Raw genomic sequence first — 18,919 nt, forward strand, 5'->3', positions numbered from 1 at the left:
CTTAACTTGCGCTCAATATCCATTAATCTAAAGACTTCACTTTTTCCTTTTTCTTTTTTTTCTTTCTTTCTTTCTCTCTTTCTCTCTCTGTTTTTTTTTCTCTCATTTTTTTTCCCGTTAACCTAAGATCCCATCTGGCGACCTCGTTTAAGCAAACCCAAAAACATTTGTAGCTCGATCAACCTAAAATCCCATCTGGCGATTCCCTTTAACCAAAGCTAACTGAAATCCCATCTAGCGACCTCTTTTATAACTAGAACCAAAGAAATGTGTGTAACTTAGTCAACCTGAAATCCCATCTGGTGATTCCCTTTAACCAAAGCTACCAGAGATCCCATCTAGTGACCTCATTAAACCAAAACCAAATAATATGTGGAGTTCGGTCAACCTGAAATCCCATTTGGCGATTCCTTTTAACCAAAGCTACATGAGATCTCATTTGGTGACCTCATTAAACCAAACCAAAGAATGTGTGCAACTCGGTCAACTTAAAATCCCATCTAGCAATTCCTTTTAACCAAAGCTACTCGAGATCCCATCTGGCAACCTCATTCAACTAGAACAAAAAAATATGTGTAGCTCGGTAAACTTGAAATCCCATCTGGCAATTCCCTTTAACCAAAGCTACCTGAGATCCCATTTGGCGACTTCATTTAACTAAAACCAAAAAATATATGGGCTCGGTCAACCTGAAATCCTATCTGGCGATTCCCTTTAACCAAAGCTACATGAGATCCCATTTGGCGACCTCATTAAACCAAAACCAAAGAATGTGTGCAGCTCGGTCAACCTAAAATTCCAGCTGGCGATTTTCTTTAACCAAAGCTACATGAGATCCCATCTGGTGACCTTATTTAACCAAAAAAAAATAATGTGTAAAAAGTGGTCTCATTGTAATGGGTGATCTACCCAGATGAAAGAATGTGAAAAACGGTCTCATTATGATGGGTGACCTACCCAAATGGAAGATGAAAAAAATTTGAAGTGTGGTCTCATTGTAATGGGTGACTTACCCAGATGGAAAAAAAAATGTGAAGTGTGGTCTCATTATAATGGGTGACCTACTCAGGTAGAAAAATATGAAAAACGGTCTCATTCTGAAGGGTAACCTACCCAGGTGGAAGATGAAAAAAAATATAAAGTGGTCTCATTGTTATGAGTGATCAACCCAAATGAAAGATTATGGTTTGACAAGTGTGAAAAATAGGACTTACCTGGCAAAGTCATGAAGGGATGACAGGAGAAGGGCTGGAAAACTTGGTGCTTCCTGATAATTCCTGATCGTAGGATTTGAAAACTCGGGGCTTCCTGATTGCAGGGTTGATCTTTTCTTTTCTTTGAGATTTTCCTAATGGTAGGGTTCATCTCATCTTCTTTTTTTCCATGATCAAAACTGATTCTTTGTTATCATCAACACAATGCTTTTTTTTTTTTTTCCACAATCTTGCTGGACCTCATTGAGGATTTTTCCTATAACAATTCAAAAACAATTGTGAAATGTTTTGAGGCTAGATGACATGCATGCTTTCTTACCTAATTTGGAATATAGGTCTCCTTTCTTTGATGCTCCATCGTCATAAGGTGCCTTCGTTTGCATTCCAAAGCCTTCTTTATCCTTCTAATTTACCGGCTTATTCGTGTGCTAGCCATCCACTGAGCTGTAAGTGTCGTGCCTATCCTGGGCTATCCACGATGATTACTCCTCTTGTTGTTTATCAAGCATGAGTGTGCCCCCAATTATGGTGTTGCTTGATTCATCATGAATGAGCTTAACCGATCATTCATCTTTTGGATTATCTTGAGAATTGTTCTCTCATTGATTGTGCGCATAGTGCCAACACTCATCAAGATTGTCAATCAGTCATAAACTTGCCTCAAGCTAAAACAATACTCTTCAAATATATGTTATCATTAGTCTTTTTGGAAACTATCTAGTCGTCCAGACATGCATCTCATAGCTTACAGTAGAAGGCCCATCGTTGTAAGCTCAATGTTCTTCTCCATGGAGTTCTCTCATCTTGTCGAATCTGATTGTGAAAAGAAATGCATTAGCAGCATCAATGATGTTCACCAATATTCATGCGATGAAGTGCGCCTTTAAGCTTTAAAACAGATGGTCCTATAGTCAGTTTTGGTGGTGTGCATCTTTCTGATATTCATTTAAATGCAACTATGCGATAACATCTTTCATAGCCATATTTCAAAGGGTAACCCCAAGATGAAGATACGAAGTTTTCCCTCAAGTGCAGTGTTGTTTTCAATTGCTGCTTGAGTTCACTAGATCATGGAATGTTTTTGAACAATATTGCCCCTGGTGTGATCTGAATGTGCTCATTCATCTAATTATCTTTCTTTGAACACCATTATCATTAGTTTATTGATTCATCATTTAATCATCTTTCATTGCCCCCCAGCTGATCTGAATACTGCTTGTTTTTTTCTTTTTAGGGTTTATTGTATTGCCCCTAGGTGGCTCAACTTTTCAAAGAGTGTTGAGAAGAGTTGATGTCATTTTTGTCGAGTATTTCACAAACTCAATCGATGTTCTTCTTTGTTCTGGAATCAAATCTCATATTTTAAATTTCATGTCTATTCAAGTCTAATTGTTGAAATGAAATTAGAGAGATATTAGTTTTGGAAAAGATCTTTCGAAAATCATGCTTTCTGGTCAAAAACCCAACACACGTCATTCAATATATTCCTTTAATCGTCTTGTATTTCGAAAACAGAAATTGACCCGTTGTAAGATTAAAATGGCTTTTTCCATGGTTCTTTGTGTCAGTTTCAATATTTGATCTTGGGTATATCATTTGATGGTCTATGAATAAGGTGACCTTCTGTAAATTTCAAAGAAAACAAAAGGCTCAAGTCAAAACTTGAGGACTTATCAAGAAAGATTGTTTTTTTTTTCTTAGCACCAATTTTATCAACATGCATAATAATCAATAGCTTAATTCATGAAGTCACGACCCCTATAGAAAAGCTCTTCCAGTTTTGAGAGCGCCATTTATGGGTTCAGATTGCTTACTTGATCGAAAATGGCTTTTAAAAGTACGTAATGCAGGTTATGGTTCATGGTTAGAAAGAAAGGAAATTCACAGGCTCAAAAGGTGTTTGAGGGTTTTAAGGACCTAGGATCAACATCAACTATTCATCAACTTTTCTTCTCTTGTTGTCTTTGTAGAGAAAGTGACATATAACCTTGTTAACCTCAAAGGTCAGAATTCTCTTAAGATGGGTCATAAAGCAAATTCAACTTCTTCTTTGATGAATAATCAATCTAATCATTAGAGACTTTATCATTGATCCAAAAGACACCGTTTGCAACTTAGTATTTTTTTTTTCTGGTATTGACTTTTGGTATTCATTGTCTCTTTCTTTGATTGAAACTTCGTTTGCCCTTCCTAGGCTAGATAGGCGTTCTTCTTCCTTAATCTTTGACTTGCCTTTAAGTGTTTGCAATTTTTACTATATATATATATATTTTTTTTCTTTCTTTCTCGTAGCCTTCCTCAAAGTTTTCTTACATGCCCCCAGTCTCTGTTTTTTTTTCTTTTAGTCTTTTCTCAATTGTTGGATTTTTCTTCTTAGACTTCCCCTTATCCATTGATTCTAACATTGTCTTCATCTTTACTAACAAAAAATCTCTTATTTGCCCTAGTGTGGGGTGTGATCCTAGTCAGGGTTTCTTTTAAAAAGAAATATTATATCAGGCTCAAATAGGGATTGTAAGGGATATATATCTTTAGAAAGTGAAGGGATGAACAAAAATGGCCTTTTCTCATTTCAAGCAAGGTTAGTTAGAACCGATAAATTTTGATCTCATCCAGTGTAATGATTTGGACTTGTAAGAATCATGATTCACGAGTCCATAACTACTGAATCCATTACATGTCATTATGCATACTGCTAAAATTTAGCTACATGGTATTGGTTTAATTTCAACTGTGAATTCAAAATTTGTCTGGTCACCTCCTATTGTTTATCTTGTCATTTTAACAAATATCGAGTCATTTCTGCAATCAAAACACTTTTAACCATTTAGGATTGACTAGCCTTATTTTTTCATGTTGGAGTTTGATCAAAATATTTTGTCAAAATACCCTTTGAAAAAAAAACATCTCTTGATTTCAAAACAACAGGAAGACAAAGAAAAGACATGTTTCGTTCAAGGTTGAGGTGTGATCCCAAAACAAAATGCAGAAGGGCAAAAATCCATAACAAAATGATTGACAATTCAGCACCATTCTTGGATCAGCTTTTCTAGCAATATTTGTGTTTGGCCAAGCATTTTCGATCTTTTGTCAATCTGAGGATGTTCTGGTGACAATACGGTTGATGATATCATCTTTCACAAACTCAACTTGCTTCCTGCTCACCATCATCCGATCTCGATTCTTAAAAATTTTGCAACTACTCAAATGAATGGTCCAAGACCCCACCATGATATTCATATCTCTTGTCTGGATTATACCCCTTTCAGGATCATCTTCTGATTCAACTCTCATCATTGTTCTGGCACCCATGATATAACCTTCAATATTTTCCATCTTCATAGCTTGCTTAATTCCTTCGGCAATCCTCACAGCCGCATTATGTCAATCTCGCAATGTTGTTATGGTTGTTTGAGGATTTTTGGAACCTCCCAACAGCTAGGTAATCTTGGTAGCACGCAGCACCACCGCTGCCAACATATGGAATCATGTATTGTCTCTACTATAAGAGAAACTAATGAATCTAAAACTCTTATGTCTCCTCTTTAATTCCTCACTGGTGGTGTAACAAACAAGCACCAAAAAAGGGAGTTCTGCTTTATTAAAGTTTCAGTCTTCTTCATATTTTTCAGTTTAGTCATGTCTCTTCTCGCTACTTCTGTGTTTTAATTCTAACACTGGTAGGAGAAAATGATCTTAAACTACTTCATTCCTTCTTGGATTCCTCACTGGCAGATCCACAAATAGATCTCTGTTGAGAGAGGTCTGCTACATTGAAGTTCAATGTAAAGCCATGTTTTTCATACCAACATCCTGTGTTGCTGGATTGGAATGGAGTTCACAGCAGATATGGCAAGAAAGAAGGCCTCTGCTTATGGCGTGAAAAGCTGACAGCTATTGGATGCCATTGAAAAATGTGGAGTCGGCGAACAATTAACAGTGCAATTAAACAAGAAAAGAGATTATCTTTCATTGATTATTGAAGGCGTTGCTGCTTTTCATGATTAAAATGAAGGAGATGTGGTGCCACTTCAGTGTTTATGGCATCTACTGATAGAGTGCTGTGGAGAAAAGTCAATTATATTTTTCTTGTGTGGGACATGGATTGACAGTGCTTCTACAGGAGGCTGTGCAGACATTCAATTTTCACTCTTGAAGTTCAACACTTGTTCAAACAGATCAAAGAGTATAGTTACTTCACATTTGATGCTCTCAATTTCCTTTTGACAAAGAGCCTTATCGAACCCATTCTTTATTTTCCAACTTTTCTCAGTCCAGTATAGTAGATCTCAGGTGAGGGAACCTACTTTTCATCCCGGTGCATGCATGATAAATGTATGAGCATGTAATCTATATGATGAACTCGCCCTTCGAGGGGTGACATATGGTTGTAACTCTTGTATGATGATATAAGGATCGTGATTCTTGCCTAAGCTCTACAATGAAAATTTTTTGAGTGACGACCATTGTGTCACCTACAAGTCTTGAGTTCAAGATGCTTCAAAAAGGGTTTGCCCTGATGAAAAAAAAAAAAAACAATAGCACATACAACCTAAAGACAAGTTCTATTCATTATGTGAACATGGGTAGGTTTTCTATCTGGTCTCAAAAGGGTCTTATATCTGCTCAGTGATGATCTTCATAAAGACAGTATAGGGGCGTTGCAAGAAATGGTTAAGGTACGTATACCCACCATTACCAAGCAGGCACTCAGATATGAGTTGGGTGTTTCAATCATCTGAACCTTGACCAATAGTTATAGGGCAGATCGCTAAATCCCCACTAATCTAAAAGCTTGTGTGTGCTTTCAAAAATAAAGACATGTGATGCATGAAACAATTCTACAAAATGCATGAAAAATACATTAACAAAAAATAGACAAAAAAGAAAAAACATAAACACATCAAATACACAAAGCTTAGTCCAATTTTGTCAGAAACAGTACCTTCCCCAGCGAAGTCGCCATTCTGTCGTATGTCAGCCGCGCGACGTCGACTGGCGATTTTTTGTTATGTTTTGTTTGCTTGATTGGTTCTTGGAAGTCGCCACCTAGTATTTAATTGAGGGCTACTAGGAAACCCAGGTGTGGTGGTCTTGTTAGAGATTCATGGGTAAGGGACTGGTTGTGGTTAGGGAAGGTATTAGCACCCCTAACGCACCTTACCTGAGGTAAGCTGCTTCGTGGCTTTGATGTGTTAAAGAAGTTTTTAAAAACTGTCTTTTCATCGAATATTAGAAATACAACTTACATATAAGTTCGTAATCCTTTATCGTGAGCAAATCAAAATATTAAATTCTTCTTTTTCCTTTTTGATTTTATCATAAAATAAAATAAAATGAATAAATAAAACATCCATAAAACGAATACCAACACACACCTTCACTTTTACTATATTTTTTCTTTTTTTTTTCCTATTTTTTACATACATACACACTACAAATTATAAAAATTCAACAACTAAAAAAAAATTACACTAAACAATTTAAAAATTACAAAATAGACCCCCTAAAAAATCCATAACAGTGCTGGGAAGCCTTCTAGAACCGCAGGAATAGTGCTGAAACAGTGGTGGCATGTTGCTCCACGTGCCGCCGCCACTGGCAATAAAACCGGTGGATCAGGAACGTCTTCCTCTTCTCTATCTCCCTACACTAGCGGTGACTTGCAAAACAACCGAAAACACCGCAGCCAGTTGGTTTTAATTTTTTTTCTTTGTTTTCAATCTTTTTTTTTTCTTTCTCTTCTTCTCTGTTTTGGGTCTGCTTCCCTCTCTGCAGATCTATTCTTTTCTTTTTCTTTCCCAATCGTCTTTTTCTTTCCCAATCGTCTCTGTTTCAGGTGGCGGCAAGACCAAATGGTCTCCGGTGCTGAATGGAGGAGACGCTGATACAGCTAACGGTGAAGACTGTGGGTTGTTTGGGTGAGAGAAGGAAATGGTTGGGATGGAAAGTAAATGATGTTGGGGCTGTGAGGGAGGAGATCGGCTGCTATTGTGGTGTTTGGTGGAGGCCGACGTTGATGGTATGAAGGAGAAGAAGACACTACTGAGGGGAAGGTTTCTTTGCTGAAGGTTGAAGACGAGAGGTAATGTGGGAAGGAGATGGGGATGCCTCTCTGTAAGGCTGAATTAATAGTTGTTTCGGGGTTGGTCTTTGGTGGGAGGCAGATCAGAGGAAGGGTGGGAGTTGTGGCCAGGTCTGTATGGGTCTGGGAGGGGAGACCAGAGAAAGAAGGGGGGCGATGGCTTTTTGGCTGGAGAAAAGAGAGCAGCCAACCGAATGGGTCGGGCGGCTGGTGTGGGTAGAGATAGGTTTTTTAGGGTTTATTGTGTCTCTCTTTTTTTGTTTCAAAATTGCCCCCCTCCTACTTTTGTGTGTGTTAAAGACCAGTATTTATAGGAAAAAATATTGTTAGGTTTCCAAACTTGGTCCCTTAACTTCTTTTTTTGTAAATTTTGATTTTTTCTTATCAACATTGCCTCGAATGAGGAAAATCAGTGATTTTTTAAAAATAACACGTTAAAATTCAAACGCGTTCCCAAGATCTTCTGAAATTTAAATTCTTTTGAGACGATGCTAAAATTGACGAAAATATATTAAAAAAAACATATTTTTTGGATTTTCATTGTTTTTCTCTATTTTTGAATTTTTAAAAAAATTTATCAAAACATGGGTAAAAAATTGGGTAGTAACACGTCCAATGAGTCCATATTGCTTCCATTTCACATAGAAAAATTTCTACAACATTCAAGCTTATGACATACATATTAAATTCACTAATGTTTTGTTGTCATCAAAATCATTAATCCATAGGTGTTAAAAGACCTTTAGGCTAACAATCTCTCTTTTGGTTTTTATGATGACAAACAAATTGTGCAATAAGAAAATAAAGATGATATATTATCCAATAATATACTCCAATCCCAAACAAGATGTATCTCAAATATTTGAAGCTCCCCCTACCAATGTTTAAGATATGCCAACAAATAAAAAATGCTACCATAAAATCTCAATTACATGCTATCAATAAAACAAAAAATACCATAATTAAATTCATGCATATAATAAGCCAACTTCCATAATTAAATTCTTGCATATAATAAATGAACTTTAAAAAAATAATATGCATGCATCACAATCCATTTTGCTCCCCCTTTGGCACATCAAAAAGGGAGGAAAGAGATCCACAATATTACATAACCAAATAGAAATTCATAAGTTTAAATGGATATAAAAGCATATGAAATAAATGCATGAGATGGTTAGGCCACTCTAAGAGTGTGTTTGTTTTTGCTGCAATTGTTGTGGTGGCGGTTGGAAAAAAGTGATTTTTTTTAAAAAAGCACTTTTTTGTGGTTTGTGTATATATTTTGAGTGTTTGGTTAAAAGTGTGGTTTGACTTTATTGTGGTTGAAAACATGTTTGGTTAAACTGTGGTTGCGGTTGCTTTTGTACACAAAATGACTAAAAAGGACATAAATAAAATAATTCTTTGTGTTAAGAGGAAATAAAACATTTTTTCCACATAAATACCGGCAAAATAATAAAAGCATGCTTTGTTATTACAATTAAACATTATTGCCCCATCAAACTATTTGCAATGCCATCACGAATATAATCCATACGTGACGCCCTCTGGTGTGCACTTGTTTGTGATTGTGGAACGACATCGGGAAAAGTATCTGGAGGAACAAAATTAGGGTGGCTACCAAACTTGTTGAATGCAACATCTTGGCCCAACTTTCGTCAAATATAGTTGTGCAGCGCCATTGATGCGACAACAATTTTAACATGTGATTTGTAAGGAAACTCAAGCATGGTTTGCAAGATTCGCCATGTTTTCTTCCAAACTCCAAATGTACGTTCGATTACACATCGTAATGATGAATGTACTCGGTTAAATACTTCCTCACAACTCCAGGGTTGTCCTCGTCGATGAAATTTTGGAAGATGAAATCTTTCCCCTCTAAATGGACCCAAATAACCATACTCATTCGGATATCCCGAATCAATGAGATAATACTTCCCTGCACAAATGTCAGAATTGTTTAACGCTTACACAAAACTTCATAGAAAACAAATTAGACCAGCTGAACAACAAACATATTTTTTTAAAAGAAAATCTACCTTCCGGTGGCCGCGGAAATTGTATGTTTGTATTTCCAATCGCCTCATAAAATATTCTTGTATCAAGAGCACTACCTTCCCACCCAGCCCAAACAAATATAAATTGCATGTCAAAGCTACATGCTGCCATTATATTTTGCGTCGGTATACCTTTTCTACCAATAAATGGTATTTGATTTTCTTGTGAAACACATGCACGTACATGTGTTCCATCATCCGCTCCAATGCAATTCTACAAAAACAAAAAATTTTGTTGCTGAATCAATTTAATTGCACGTAAATATTTGATTATAACCTTTTGAAATATTTAACTACTTGTAAATAGTATTGCTTACCCTGAAATAGGGCATGTATCTCGGATTCATTTCAATTTTCAATGGTGTTGTTGTGAATTATGGATCTACTGGTCTTATTAAATCAGCTGCTAGCAAGCACACAGAACGAAGAACCTTGTTGAAATTTCTGGAAACGGTTTCACCTGAATGCTGAAAACGCTCCTGTACTTCCTTATTCGACGCACCGAGAGCTAAAGTGTAGAGAAACATTCCTAATTTCCCAATAACACTCATCTGTCTAGACGGTTTCAACCCGTATATCGTTTCCAACTCAAAAGCCAAACTCTTCAATGTGTCAGCATCCATCCGAAACATGTTCACACAACGGGTCAAATGCCCATTTAAAATTTCAATCAACCATTGCATGCCAGTGTTGTATGAATCCATACATGGCTCTTTATAAATATACGTATTTTAATACAAAGCCAGTGATTTTACAGGATATTTGACAGAGTATAAACTAAACATGTTCAAGAAGAGTCATTGCTCTATCTCTGCCTTTTTTTAAAGAGATAATTCGCTTATGATATGTCTATTTTACCACAGAAAAGAGCAAGATCTTTGATGTGCCTAAATCAGATCACACTCTTGAAGTCTGTGTAGAAAGTGTCAAGGTTCTTGATTTGTACATGATGATCTTTCCTAATACTAGCCCCATAAGTCTCAGAGCCTTAAAATTCTACCAATAATATTTTTTAGAACTTTGGAGATTAGCATTTTTTAGATGTGCATCAGTCCACTTGGAGGTGATAATTATTGGGTCATCACTTGCATGGGTTAGGAGAGAAGTGTTTCTGTATATTGACCTCCCAGTTTAGTAATATTGTCTTCTGTGACATTGCCTAAACAACAACAACAACAACTCTGTAGCATTCTTTATTGCTGTTTATGCAGGTAGATTGATGCCTTGTTTGGTAAAAGTTGATTTAACTTTAATCTTGAATTGTAGGAGTCTGCCGTTGGAAACTTATTAGCTAGCATCAACATTATGAAGAAGGATCTAGAGATATATCATGTAGAAATAGGTTTTGGAAGGTGATTTTGAATGTTTGAGGAGTTTATAGGGGGCCTTCATTGGTTTTTCCATTTACTTAAACAGCATGTAACCTTTTTGTTCTTGTAAGTATAAAACAGCCAGAAGCAGTTATTACTCATCTAACCACTTCCTAATTCTTCCAATCAAAAACCTGTTTCAGATGTTACCATTCCTTCAGAAAATGATTTTATAGGTCCCTAAATCAACACAATCTCTTCCCACATATGCTTGTTTTGTTTGAGATATAATCTGCAATCGATGCTTACTTTTCTCTGGTAACAACCATGTTATGTGCAGAAGGGTCCTTGCCTCTTCCTTGGTCTATCTGGATGAAAATTGCTCTTGGAGCTGCGCAAGCTCTTGCTTTCCTTCATGAGGAGGCTGACAGACCAGTAATATATCGTGATTTTAAAACATCTAATATATTATTAGACGCGGTATGTGGCTTAATATATGCATGTATTAGAAATTACTTCACTAAACATTTCCTCTTTTCAGTCCCTCTCTGATTCTGATACAAGACAATACTGTTTTAGGACTACAATTCCAAACTTTCTGATTTTGGACTTGCCAAGGATGCTCCTGATGGAGGCAAAACTCATGTGTCTACCAGAGTTATGGGAACCTATGGCTATGCTGCCCCAGAATATGTGACGACTGGTGAGTGGACTTTAATTCCTTTCCCTCTACGTGTTATGTTATGTGTAGATGTATGGATACCTTTGAATGAACGATGGGAATTGCCTGTTAGTTGTTGAATTTCCTTGCAATGGATAAGGAGGCAGTCAGTCAATCATGTTAAAAATCGAATGTTCTAAATTGTCTGAGGTAAGGATTTAAACTGCAGCATTTAGTGTTTGCCTATATGAATGAGACTTGGTTAGGACAAGCTTATTGGTGCTAATGAACAGAACAATTGGCGCAACTTTTCAGGCCTGGCTATATATATATATATAAAAGAAGGATTAAATGTAATTCATTTTCAGCCTCAGGAAATTGGAGTAAGAGATGACCTTATATCTGTTTGGCTTCATTCTACTGCTATAATTTTAACAGCACCACCATACGCAAGTATATGGGTGAAAGGAAAATCATGTTCCATGGCATTGTGTGATACATGTGGGTTTGAAGATGCCACAAATCTTATATCACTGTTCTCGTAGAGGGGAGAATGGAGATCTTTCTATGAAAGATAACTCCCTGCAATTTCGTGTACTTCAGAGCATGATTGTAGTGGTCCTCACCCTGTCTGCTACCACCCAATCTTGCTAGTCTGCCATGGCATCGTCACTATTGAAAAGTGCAAAACTAGTAGTAGTCTTGTCTTTTTGGCTTGAACCCAATGATTAAAACAGCCATCTTCTAGTCCTCAGTCATCTAGACTTGAAAGCATGTCAAGAAAGGTAGAATTTGAGATGGTATTTGGATTAAGTTTCCAATTGAGTTTGTACTCTTGTATTGCTGTATTTCATGACAAAATAAGATCAGACACCCTGGTATCAAATAGGACCAGATCATTTGTATCTAGTGACTGTAATGCCAGAACATTCATACAAAACCTGTTCTTCTGTGTCATGGATGCTATCTCTGAACTAATTTTCATGACTGGCAACTTCCTGTATTTTGCTGGAGTCTTGCTTTTTAATCATTATCCATCCTTGTCCCCTGTGTTTATTTAATCTTAGACGTTTTAAAAGGCATGAAGATAATGAGAGATTTATGTATGTTCATAAAATTATTTCCTTTGTTTGAAAAGCTGTTTAAGTAATTCATCACGTTCTAATTTTAGCTATGCTGGTGTTATGATAACCCACATGTCATGTTTTGGTGGAGGACCAAATCTTTTATGTCATATCCAACTATCTTGGTCAGCAGAAATCTGTCCAATTCTATTTACTCGTGTCTTTCAGTCACTGCTGTTTGTAGAAATCGTGGCAATGCTGCTTTTGATAAACTGATGTTATGCCAATCTAATGGTTTCCACTTTGGTTTAGGACATTTGACTTCAAAGAGCGATGTCTACAGCTTTGGAGTAGTTTTACTTGAAATGCTCACTGGCCGAAGATCAATGGACAAAAACCGACCAAATGGGGAGCACAACCTTGTGGAATGGGCAAGGCCACATTTTGGGGACAAGAGAAGGTTCTACCGCATATTAGACCCTCGCCTTGAAGGCCATTTCTCCATCAAAGGAGCTCAGAAAGCTATTCAATTGGCTGCCCAGTGTCTTAGCCGTGACCCCAAATCCAGGCCCCGGATGAGTGAAGTTGTTGAAGCACTGAAGCCTTTACCAAACTTAAAGGATATGGCTAGCTCTTCGTACTACTTCCAAACTATGCAAGCAGATCGTAACAAATCAAACATGAATGCTAAAAATGGCATTAGAACAAATGCAGGATTTATTACAAGGAACGGACAACCACTGAGGAGCTTAAGTGATGTGCGTGCATCTCCATACAACCAGCCTCGGCAGTCACCAAAACCTAGAGGGAAAAACTCATAGCACTATAGTTGCGTTTATATTATATCTGGATTCAGCTTTTTGGCAGTAGCTTCAGCAGTTTGAAATAGCAATGAGGTTTGTTCCATCGTTAGTCTGAGAAGTGACGTCTGGTCATTTGTTATTCTTCCACCATGTTCAATCAGTAAAATGATGGAACGAGCCTCCTGCTTTATGTGGTGGCTTGTGATTGGCAATCATCGAAATGCATCTATTCTCTGTTCTTACCTCTCTAATGCATCGTCTCGAGTAGGAAATTACACACTGGACACTGGAAAGATACTGAAGTCAAGTGGTGATGTAGAGGGAGGTGGGGGTGTGAACCGATATGTTAGTAAGCTTGATTGTAAATTGAAGAGAAAGGAAGTGTGTGAGGCAAATTGATGTAGCTATTTAATTCTGATTCTCCTCCTCCTCGTCCTCCTCGTCATATATCCAATCTTTAATTGCTGCCTTCATCCTATTCTGAACTTGCTTTGATGCAAATGTTTTTCTTTATCGGACTTGATGGAAATTGGAAATTCAAATGCATCTTGAAGAGGTAAGAGCAAGGCAACACACGCACACACACACACTCTTCCAACGAAGAGTATTCATCTTGGTGCTGAGGCCGGAACCGGGAAGGTTTGGAGGGGATTTTGCATCCATCGAGGCTGAGGCCGGCGCTATTTTCAAGAGTCTAGCTAGTGAATTCAGACACTGGCACCATTTATAAGAGTCTGATTAATGAATTCTGACAGTTTGATCAGAGCAAGGATAATATCAAGTTGGATGGTTGAAGGATCTTCATGCTAGTGGATGATCGCAACCACCTATAAACAGTGTAATGGGTTCATTTAACACTGAAAAAGATGTCCACCCATAAACAGGTCCATTATTTAAAACAAAAATTCAATTATAATATGGAATTTGAGAGGGGGGAAATGCACACACAGCATAAGACTCTGATACGTTGCTACCAAGGTTGTCAACAGACATGCCGTCATTCATAATTTGTTTGTGGTACACAAGCCAGTTGGGGACAATCTTGGAGGAGCATGATGACTGTTTCAGTACTCAATCTTGAAAATGGACATAAATTTCAGAAAATATAAAAAAAATATTATAATTTAAAATTTTAAAAATACTTTTCAACCAGTTCCAAACCTACAATTGCGAGTGGAAGAAAGCATTGCTGCATGTAATAGCGAGTCCGTGTAGGCCGCTATGGTTGCTTTCTCATTTAAGTAAATTATAACAATAGCTAAAAGGAGTCAGTGTTTTACTGTGGATTGCACTGTGCAATCCACAGTAAAACACTGACTCCTTTAACACTGATGCTTCCGGGTTTTTTTTTTTTAGGTTATATTTTTTTTTATGCCTTTTAGAAAAAAAAATTTACTTCTTTTTTTGTTTTTTTTTTCTTTTAACAAAATTTTTAGGTGGGTTTTTTTTTTTAAGTTGTATTATTTTTTATGCCTTCTGGGATTTTTTTTGGTTTTTTTTCTTTGTTTTTTTTTTCTTTTAACAAAATTTTTTTGTTTAATTTAGTTTATTAATGTTAAATTTTCTTATTTAGTTATCAGATTTTCACGACATGTTTTCCGGATTTAATGGATTAACCTAATTTGACAAGTTAACTTATAATATTTTTTTTTTTTTTCTTTTTATTCTTTTTAATTATTTTTTTTTGTTTAGTTTTGTTTGTTAATGTTAAATTTCTTTCTATTTATTTATTAGACTTTCATGACACATATCCCGAATTTCACTGGTGAACCCAATTAATTCTGGGTTGACCCATCAATTTTTTTCATAAATTTTTTTGTTTAATTTAGTTTGTTAATGTTAATTTTTTTTATTTAATTATCAGACTTTCATGACACAGATCCTGGGTTTAACGGATTAACATGGTTTGACAAGTTAACCCGGAATTTTTTTTTATTTTTTGTTTTTAATTAATATTTTTTGTTTAGTTCAGTTTATTAATGTTCATTTTTTTTTTTATTTAGTTACCAGACATTCATGACACGGATCCCAGGTTTAACGGGTTAACATGGTTTGACGAGTTAACCTAAAATTTTTTTTTTTTTACTTTTTTTTTTCTTTTTAATTATTTTTTTTGTTTAGTTTATTTTGTTAATGTTAAATTTCTTTCTATTTAGTTTTTTTTTTCTTCTTAGAGGTTTTTTTTCTTTTATTTTTTTTAATTAATTTAGTTTATTAATATTAAATTTTTTTCTAAGTAGTTCTCAGCTAATACCTTTAGTTTTTCTTTTTGTTTTTATGCTTTCGACAGTGGACTGCACAATGAAGTCCACAATGAAAAGGTTGATGCCTTTTGTTTTTTTTTAATTAATTTTTTTTGTTTAATTTAAATTATTAATGTTAAATTTTTTTCTATTTAGTTATCAAACTTTCATAACAAGGATTCTGGGTATGACAGGTTAACCTGATTTGATGAATTAGTCCAGTTAATTCTGGGCTAACCCATTAATTTGTTTTTTTTTTTTAATTATCAAACTTTCAGGATGCGAATTCAAGGTATGACGGGTTAACCTGGTTTGAAGGGTTAACCCAATTAATTCATATTTTTTTTCTTTTTTTTTCCTGTTGGTTTTTTTTCTTTGTTTTTTTTTCTATTTAACTAATTTATTTAATTATCACACTTTTATGACACGACCTTGCAGCCATACCCACGTCCAATGCTATTATGTATGGTATTGCAGTCCAGACACTTTTATGCCAAGGGTTAACCTAAGTTTAATGTTATTATTAATATTATAAATATTACTCTTGGGTCAGGCGTTGCAACCAAACCTAAGACTCTTGAGTATAACTTTGCAAATAAACTTAATACTTTTAAATCTTGACTTTTTTTTAAATACAACAAATAATAACCCGCGGCATCGCGCGGGACATGTAACTAGTACTTACTATAATTTGTTATTTTTTTTATTTTGAAAATTACATTTAGGAATCAATTTAAGTTTTAAACTTAATAAAAAAAATTAAAATACTCGTATAGAATATATCAAAAAAATCAATATTATAATTTTTCCTTTTAATTTTGATTTCTTTCTCTTCAAAATCCCTAATATTTTTCTTAGATTGCTAATAGAATGAAATTAAAACAATAGAAGAAGTGCATGATATTTTTTTTTTATTAATATGAATGTTCGGACTAGTTTGCGCGCACCTTAACTAATTCCACGGATCATATAAATCTCTAGTAGCCATCATATAAGCAATCACAGGGTTTAAACCTGAAACCACAGAGGGAACAAACCTCTTGAAAGAAGTACATGTTATTGGTCTTATGGTTTCTAGCATTTGTTAAGTTACAAGATTTGTGCACTACCGGGTCATGAAATTAGGTTTTGAACATAATCTCTTTGTGTGTAATAGCATCAAGAGCAATGTTTTTTGTTCATCGTTCTTAATAAGTCTTCATTTTCTGATTTTTTTTTTCTCTTCATGTGTTTTTTTTTTCTTCATGTGTTCTTTTTTTTTTTTTTTTTTCATGTGTTCACAAGATATGTTTTTGCATGTCTGGTTGTAAAAATGCTAAAATGAAAGGACTTGGGGTCAGTGTGGGCGGATGAAGCCGAATCCAGTTGTCGGTGGAAGAAAGCATCTCTGCCTGCAGTAGCAGTAGCAGTAGCAGTTGCTTTCTCGTTTAAGTGCATAGCTACCATGCCGGGATGACAAATGCTGTCTATTCCATAAATTTATAATCTTGAAATAATTTGATAGAAATCCTTCCGATGTATGCTCCAATGCTTGGTACAGAGGGAATAAAGAACATAGTAAAACTGAAGCAATCAATAACAACGACCAAGAAGGTTTAATCCTCATTAAAAAGGATCAATCAAGCGATTAACTGATACTATTAATCATCTGCCATTTTGATTGAAGGGTCTTGATAAGATCATCCAGAGCTTTAACAGAAGATCCTTTGTCTTCTCCTTCATCTCTCACTGATGCCCTCAACTGTTCTTTAATCACCATTGCCTTGCTCCTCATATCACCTCCCTTCCCTTTCCTGTCCATCACCAACTCTATCACTCTCTTCACCTCCTTCGAATCAATGCTGCTCTGAACTCCCCTTGTCAGCTCCACACTCACACCCATCTCCTCCACCAGCATTTTGGAATTATAGGCCTGTTCAGCCGCCAAAGGCCATCCTATAATTGGCACAGCTTGGCTCAAGCTTTCCAATACTGAATTCCACCCACAGTGGCTTAGGAACGCTCCTGTGGACTTGTGTGACAAAATCTCCAATTGGGGCGCCCAGTTCCTCACCAACAAACCTTGTTTTCTTTTCTCCATTCTTTCTTCAAATCCTTCTGGTAGGTATTCTGCTCTAAATTCACTTCTTGGTTCGAAACCAACAGGAGGCCTGATGACCCAGACGAAAGGTTTCGCACTCTCTTCCAACCCAATAGCTAGCTCCATCATCTGGGAGGGACTTATGCTGTTTTGAGAACCAAAAGAAATATAGAGCACCGAAGCTGGACTGTGCGATTCAAGCCATTCCATGCATTTCTCAATAGAAATCTCTAGTTTTTTACCAGCACGTCTTGTGCTTATACCTGATGCAGCTACAGATAAAGAAGAATCATCATTGTTGAGCACCATTGGTGGCAGAAGAGGCCCTATAGCCCAGACAGGAAGTTTGAGAAAGTTCCTCAACCATTCCAATCCTGCAGGCTCAAATTCCTCAGCTGTATTGCACAACCACCCAAAAGATTGCATTGAAAGTGAGATCTGTGACTGAAAAAACTTAGACCAAGAATCAGTGCCATCAGCATTTCTTAAGAAATGATGCAACTGATTGACGTGAAAGCGACAGCTATCAGGAAATCCCGGCAAATGAAACTCATCAGAATCACTTCTACCTCGTTGAGGAAGATTGAGCCAAAGAGAAGAGTAAGCCAAGGTTCCATAAGCACCACCTGTAGAGAAAGTGACATTCACAGTCCCCAGACTGCTCGCAACTTCGGTTGCCCATCCAAGGAAAACATCTGATATTATACAAAGTGGGGGGTGACCTTGTTTAGCTGCAATATCAGATACAAGGCTGTGAAATGGTTTCCTAAGACCTAGTGATGCAGAGAAAAGTTTGCCAATCGAATCCAGAGACAGGTTCTCGGAGTTTTCAGGCAAGCCATTATCAGTATTGCAAAAAGGTAGCTCAAGGAGGTGGATATGGTCATTTTCTGGTTCATCGGATGAGGAGTTGAAGGTGGAAGAAAGGTACTGGATGTTAAGAGGGGTGCTTGCAATGGATATTTTGAAACCAGTTGCTTGATGGATTTGTCTTGCAAGAGCAAGAAAAGGTATGAGATGGCCATGAGCCATAAACGGGAGCATCACTATCTGTTCAATAGATTTAGACGCCATTAATAATTTTGTTGAGGTTTGTGCTCAAACTGAATTTGGCTCAAGAACTGGATCTACACTGAGATGGGAGAAGAGTCCTGGCCTCCTTACAAAGATGCCCTATAAAGGTTCCATCCAGAACTGTTTTGTTTTCATGTTTTTAAATTATTTTAATAGGTTAATATTAAAAATAATTTTTAAAAAATAAAAAATATTATTTTAATATACTAAAAGTAATTTTTAATTTATTTAGATATTAAAGTGATGGTTGACTTTAGAGATGGATACTGATTTAAGAACTAGAAAAATCACTGAGTCCAGTTCTATTTTAATTTTAAAAATCTAA

At 36.1% G+C, this 18,919-nt stretch overlaps 2 protein-coding genes and 1 long non-coding RNA gene across 3 annotated transcripts; 1 reads left to right on the top strand and 2 right to left on the bottom strand.

Moving 5' to 3' along the window:
- Window positions 1–8,687: 8,687 nt before the first annotated feature.
- Window positions 8,688–10,073, bottom strand: LOC118031840 (uncharacterized). Its single transcript, XR_012168271.1, has 3 exons — window positions 9,677–10,073; window positions 9,342–9,573; window positions 8,688–9,241 (listed from the first exon to the last, which is right to left on the bottom strand). It is a non-coding gene; the product is annotated as an uncharacterized lncRNA (long non-coding RNA).
- Window positions 10,074–10,233: 160 nt separating this feature from the next.
- On the top strand, window positions 10,234–13,668 carry LOC118031842 (serine/threonine-protein kinase PBL34). Its single transcript, XM_035036340.2, has 3 exons — window positions 10,234–11,149; window positions 11,249–11,372; window positions 12,707–13,668. Exons 1-3 carry the CDS (start codon window positions 10,997–10,999, stop codon window positions 13,213–13,215), a joined length of 786 nt encoding a protein of 261 aa, XP_034892231.1. The 5' UTR covers window positions 10,234–10,996; the 3' UTR covers window positions 13,216–13,668.
- A 3,225-nt stretch (window positions 13,669–16,893) lies between these two features.
- On the bottom strand, window positions 16,894–18,698 carry LOC118031839 (UDP-glycosyltransferase 92A1). The gene has a single exon (XM_035036337.2). The coding sequence runs from the start codon at window positions 18,592–18,594 to the stop codon at window positions 17,068–17,070; it is 1,527 nt and encodes a 508-aa protein (XP_034892228.1). The 5' UTR covers window positions 18,595–18,698; the 3' UTR covers window positions 16,894–17,067.
- Window positions 18,699–18,919: the final 221 nt, after the last annotated feature.

This window comes from Populus alba, chromosome 17 (genome assembly GCF_005239225.2).
Source record: "Populus alba chromosome 17, ASM523922v2, whole genome shotgun sequence".
NCBI lineage: Eukaryota > Viridiplantae > Streptophyta > Magnoliopsida > Malpighiales > Salicaceae > Populus > Populus alba.